The sequence below is a fragment of the Salvelinus namaycush genome, chromosome 30, assembly GCF_016432855.1.
Source record: "Salvelinus namaycush isolate Seneca chromosome 30, SaNama_1.0, whole genome shotgun sequence".
Taxonomy (NCBI): domain Eukaryota; kingdom Metazoa; phylum Chordata; class Actinopteri; order Salmoniformes; family Salmonidae; genus Salvelinus; species Salvelinus namaycush.
In genome coordinates this window covers 15,970,851-15,976,954 of record NC_052336.1, presented here as the reverse complement: position 1 = coordinate 15,976,954, position 6,104 = coordinate 15,970,851, and the positions used below count along the sequence as shown (strand labels likewise).

General features: G+C 42.0%; 1 protein-coding gene across 1 annotated transcript; it reads left to right on the top strand.

Moving 5' to 3' along the window:
• Window positions 1–268: 268 nt before the first annotated feature.
• LOC120025293 (forkhead box protein F1) lies at window positions 269–4,596 on the top strand. The gene is made up of 2 exons (XM_038969782.1): window positions 269–1,562; window positions 3,425–4,596. Exons 1-2 carry the CDS (start codon window positions 590–592, stop codon window positions 3,586–3,588), a joined length of 1,137 nt encoding a protein of 378 aa, XP_038825710.1. The 5' UTR covers window positions 269–589; the 3' UTR covers window positions 3,589–4,596.
• The last annotated feature ends 1,508 nt before the right edge of the window (window positions 4,597–6,104 follow it).

The window sequence follows — 6,104 nt, the reverse complement described above, 5'->3', positions numbered from 1 at the left end:
GAAAACAGATATTCTAGTTGGCTATGTCCTTTATTTTCACGCCATGCAATTAAAAAATGATAATTTTCTGTTCAATAAAATGTCATTTTGATTGTTAATTAAGAAAGATCCACTTCACTGATTCTGAGTTGGGTAAAAAAACTGCTCCCAGACAAACTAAAGCCAGGCAGATGTGTGTGAGTGGGAGGGGACTGGGCGGGCCGGGTGCGCCAATGACGTCCTGATGGTCAAGAGCTCGAGCTAGCAAGGCGCTGATGGCAACGGATAAGTAAAAGGCGAGCTCCTCCGGACGCACCGACAGAAGTTGAAGTAGCTCCCGTTTCTCCCCCATTTCAATTTGGACACTCGCTACGGGTTTCAGGGTTCACATTGGCTAAGGAATTTAGGCACCAAAAGGAAGAGCGCAATAACGCACGGTTTACAGAAATTCAGCTTTGCATTTGACCGTGCGTAGTTCAACAGCAGAGATTATTGGTAACCATCTTAAACTTTTCTTTGATTATTTATACGAAATTTCTAGTACTACTTCAAAACGAGGACGTGGATATTTTTGTCAAACATTTTTGCCATTGCGCTGATAGTCTAACTAATGACGGCAGAGGTCCAGCAGCCCCCAGCGCAGACTCCTGCCCAGAGCAGCCCGATGTCTGCCCCGGAGAAGCCCCACGGACAGACCACTGTGATGGAGACCGCCTCCTCCACCACCAAAACCAAAAAGACCAACGCGGGGATCCGCCGCCCAGAGAAACCCCCCTACTCTTACATTGCGCTGATAGTCATGGCTATCCAGAGCTCTCCCACCAAACGCCTGACGCTCAGTGAAATTTATCAGTTCCTACAGAGCCGCTTCCCGTTTTTCAGAGGCTCTTACCAAGGATGGAAGAATTCCGTGCGTCACAACTTGTCCCTGAATGAGTGCTTCATAAAGCTGCCCAAGGGGCTCGGACGGCCCGGGAAGGGCCACTACTGGACTATCGACCCAGCCAGTGAGTTCATGTTCGAGGAAGGATCCTTCCGCAGGAGGCCGCGGGGCTTCAGGCGTAAATGCCAGGCGTTGAAGCCCATGTACAGCATGATGAACGGCCTGGGATTCAACCACCTCCCCGAGTCCTATAACTTCCAGGGGAGCGGCGGGGGCCTGTCCTGTCCGCCCAACGGCTTGTCTCTGGACAGCGGGATTGGGATGATGAATGGACACTTGGCAGGCAACATGGAGGGGATGGGTCTGGCCGGGCACTCCATGTCCCACTTGTCAGCCAACAGTGGACATTCCTACATGGGGAGCTGCACAGGATCCACGGGGGGCGAGTACCCCCACCACGACAATTCAGGCTCGCCCCTCCTCACCAGCGGGGGAGTGATGGAGCCGCATCCCGTCTACTCAAGCTCGGCCTGGGCTCAAGCGCCTTCATCCTCTCTGAATAACGGAGGTTCTTACATCAAGCAGCAGCCACTGTCTCCCTGCAACCCCGGGGCGAACCCGCTGCAGCCCAGTTTACCCACGCACTCTCTAGACCAGTATAATCTTCATCAAAACGGACACAGTAACACGGATTTGCAAGGTAAACTAACATCGCATGCCTTTTACAGTCAGTCATACCCAATAGCCTAAAATGTGTGCGAAATAAACACTAGGCCTAGGCTATAGCCCACTAATTGCTTTGAACCAAATCCAAAACTTCTAAAGTAAATTATAAACGAGGAAGAAAAATGAAAATATCTAGGCATATAGAGCATTGTTTCGCAGACAGTAGATACAAACGAAGATTACATTACTGCTATTGGCCAGCTATATGCAAAGGTCTTTAGGCAGCCGTCGCCTACTGCAATCAGTGCAGTGGGCAAAGATAGGGACTGAGCACTGGGCATGCTCAGTGCATTTGTTTTTACATAGGCCTACAACAACTCCAATATGCCACAGTTTTTGGCGGACAATATTGGTAGAAATTATAGTTCTGTTATCTTGGAAATAAGGAAATGGACGCAAGAAACCATCGTCTAATTATCTAGCAAGGAAGTTAAGTAATTCGGTTTCCTGTCCTCATTTAACTGGCCAAGGAGTGGGACAACAGCGGGTTTAACCCTTACTCTGTTTTCCTAATAAATTCCTGGAGGTGGTTTAAGGAAGCACGCGGACAGCACGTCTTCTGGGACAAGTGTTTAGAACGGTGCCAATCTAGAGACAAGAACAAGCGCGAGCCGGAGCCAGCCAGCTCAAGCCCTCGAGGCACCCGGTCCTCCGGGATTTGCGTGCGAGCAGGCCACTGCCAATTAGAACTCTCCCACCCTCGAGCTCTCCAGACGGTTCTCTGCCTCAACAGTTCCCTACGACAGCCCCAATCAGACAGACCGGGGTTTTCCCAAATTAAATGAAAGATTATCTACCCAAATTACAATTAATTGTTCTTGAAAGGCAATTTAGGATGAATTTATCCTCTTTAACAATATTCTGAAAAGATTTAGGCAATACTAGTCCTACTTCAATCGACTTTTATAATATTACAATATAGGCTAAATAATGCAATGCACAATATAACAATTCACCCTATAAATAACAAATTAGGCCAACATCAAAAAGGTCAGTAGTCACTTTTGAAAATACTATTTTTTATTTATTTATTTTTTACATTTTCTTTCTATAGACAAAGGTAAATGTGTATTATTTTGATGATGGATAATTTAGGGCTATATGCAATCACCCAGTGGCAATACTAGTTTCTTAATTTTCCTTGTACCCATAAATATGTATTTAAGTAATTTGTTACCACCTTTTCTTTATTCAAAAGGCACTCGCACATCTGAGCAATATTTTTTGCAGGTGGATGGTAACAGTTGGACAAGATGAGGGGAAAAGGACACCGCACACTGCTCTTGATAGTATTACTGATCTTTAATAAGTTTACGTATCGGCCTCACAGCCTTCGTCAGAGCTTTTGAGTTTACTTTTTTTTTTAGCACCCTTATGTAGACCTAGCCCCACCCACATCCGTTCCACGCATCGAAAGGGGTTGGAGGCGAAGGAAAAACAAATAAGTGCTACCAAATATAACAATATGAATTTCATAAATATTCGAATAAAGTGTGTAAATAAGACGTATTAAACACGTCTTTAAAACCACAATGAGGACATAGACCTACCGAGCAAGTTTTCATAAATCATTGGGTACCTGTGAGGCCGATACGTAAGCTTATTAAAGATCAGTAATACTATCAAGAGCAGTGTGCGGTGTCCTTTTCCCCTCATCTACCACCTTTTCTTTAAAATGCTGGCCTATATCCTTCTCGACTTGTGGTTCTTACTAGCCTATTCAGAAAGACAACCATACTGTTTGCCAATTGACAGCAACACATTCATATTGGGTTGGCATGCTATATGGCAAAAGGTGAACTAAAATATGATTTACTCTTGTATCTGTATTCTTAGGTATTCCACGGTACCATTCTCAGTCTCCCAGTATGTGTGACCGGAAGGAGTTCGTCTTCTCCTTCAACGCGATGACGTCTTCAACGATGCATTCGCCCAGCAGCAGTTCCTACTATCACCACCAACAGGTTGCCTACCAGGACATCAAGCCCTGCGTCATGTGACAGCCCTTACAGTGAATAACAGACATCACTGACTTGAGCCACTAAAGCCAAAGCGGCTGCAGGGCTGAGACGAGGAAGCAACCCAACCCTTGGAGGCAGGAGAGAAGGCAGGCCCTGGAGCGCGCTGTAAGAGAAGCAACAGTAACGCCAGAGAACCCATAAACTAAACAACTTTTCACACAAAAAAGGATTTGGTACAGAGACATAAATACTGCAAATACAGATTGTTAAACTTCAATGTTTATCTCTCTCAGAAACCAAAAATGGAGTGGAAATATCACAGAACAGCCTTGTGGTGTAGGCCTTAAGCTGTGGGCTATTTTCAAGAAATGTCTGTGTGCCACACAAGAGGTAAAGCAGAGACCGGTTGACACTCACCTCATGCATCTCAACCCCAGCTGCCGCTTGGTACTATAACTCTGCGGGCGGATGACTACCACTTGAGAATATTTTACAATGTACAACAATGTGTATTATTTTTGTTATGCATTCAAAAGATATACTGCGGGGACAATTTCATTGCTCATTTAACCCGGGTTATGCTACTCGGGTCCATCGAAATGATACTTCGATTTTTATTTGATTTTCTGAGAAGTTTAAACTAAGCTATAGGCTACACCATACATTAACATTTGTAAATCAACAACAAGACGATCTGAATTAAGGAAAGATGAAGGCACTTTTTAAATAGCAAAGCGCAACTTCTTATTTATTCTGTGCATATTTTTAATTGTACACTTATAGCCACAATATTGAAGTCTGCTTTATTGGCAATATTTGCCATGACGCGTTCTTATTTGTTTTAAAACGGAAATTGAAGATATAGATGTAAGCACTATTAGTTACATGTCTATTTAGGTGTATATATCCGTGTAGACACCCGTTATTTTTCAGCACTGTATAAATTGTAAATGATGTTATGCTGAGTATTGGCATACTCGAGTGTCTTTAGATTAGTCTGTATATTACTACACACGATTTGTATAAAATTAAACGTATTGGCATGCAGTTTAACTGGCTGAAACACCTATACAATTATTTCTGTTTCCATTATTTTGACACTTCTCGAATGTTCTTTTTTCCCTTTTTTTAGGGACAATTACACATGCAGATACAGTTCAGTCTATTCCACTGTGTGGTGCAACGGGAAGGCCTTTAAATATTTTTGGGGGTGTTCTATTTTAGTTGTCTTCAAACTCAAAACTATTCGTCATAAGTCCTTAATATTCAGATAATCAACCAAATATTTTCATGTGAAAATAGGCCACGTATTTAGGAATTGATTCAGGTTTAGACAAGAATAGGCCTATAGGTGAACACAATTCATTAGTATAGGCTACATCCATTAGCCTATTGACGCTCATGTTAAAGGAATTAGCTAAAAACACAATAGCCTATGGTTGGATATAAAATAAGACAAATATCTGTTGGAGGTCGAAAACTTCTGTCCAATGTATAACTGTGTAATCGGAGTGTATGTTGCAATTAACCCGTAACAAATCAGAGCCAGCAGTTAAGGGGAGAGGGCGAATTCGCCTCGGATACGGTTTCAAAGAGAGGGAGGAAAACGCGTGCCCACCGCCGAGAAACATTTATCCTACTCTGATAAAGGCACAACGGGCCTTTTATCAAATACGGCATTCTGGATGTGAGGTTGTTTTTACTGGAATATATAGGCTGTAGCAAGTATAGCCATAGCTAAATAACATTTAAACGAGTTTTTATTATTTTGTGTGGGTTATGTATTTTTTCAACCTTGAGATTATGGGCTTATTCTCACTGATAAAACTTTGCATTATCTGGTTTATTTGTTGCTGTAGATGCTTATATGCCTTTCCTACTTAGCGCTACATTGCATGACATCTGCCCCCCAAAAATACATAGCAAATCACACAGGGCTTAAATCAGTATAAAGACTTCTAAAATAATATAGGCCTAAGCATTTCTCGTGCATTATAAGACACCGTGGTTTTATTTCCATTGTATGAATCTAAAGGCTGGACTGCAGAAGACATTTACAATCTGAAATGCCATTTTCACATAAACATGTCGATGCAATCTTTACATTTGTTACTTTGGAAATGTCATATTGGACAGAACGCAGACTTGTTTCAGCACCGAATCTAACTTGAAATCTGTACGCTTAATTTGACTTAAATACGTCACTTATGCACAAATCCAATTGCACTGAATTCCCAAATAACTTCCTTAAGTGTCACAAGCTATAAAGAGCACTTCAACACTATACTAGAACTAGTTAAGTAAAACATATATTCGAATCAAACAATACAACAAATGTTGCATTCACTATCAAAACGTTGACTAATACGGAAATACTGCCTGTTCAAATGTACTGTTTAAACCATTAGTGTAAGAAAAAATATTTGGGCATGCATTCTAGAAGTAGCCCTATTATATCAGTGTCTGAAAAAATGCTTAAAATCGCAAAGGAACAAATTAAATCACACACATTATATTCTGCATTTCAATAGTCACTTCAACTTGATGTTAGTGTT

Coding starts and splice junctions, on each gene's coding strand:
- LOC120025293 (XM_038969782.1), top strand. CDS start 590: ATGACGGCAGAGGTCCAGCAGCCCCCAGCGCAGACTCCTGCCCAGAGC. Junction 1,563..3,424: donor CAGTAACACGGATTTGCAAG/GTAAACTAACAT, acceptor CTGTATTCTTAG/GTATTCCACGGTACCATTCT.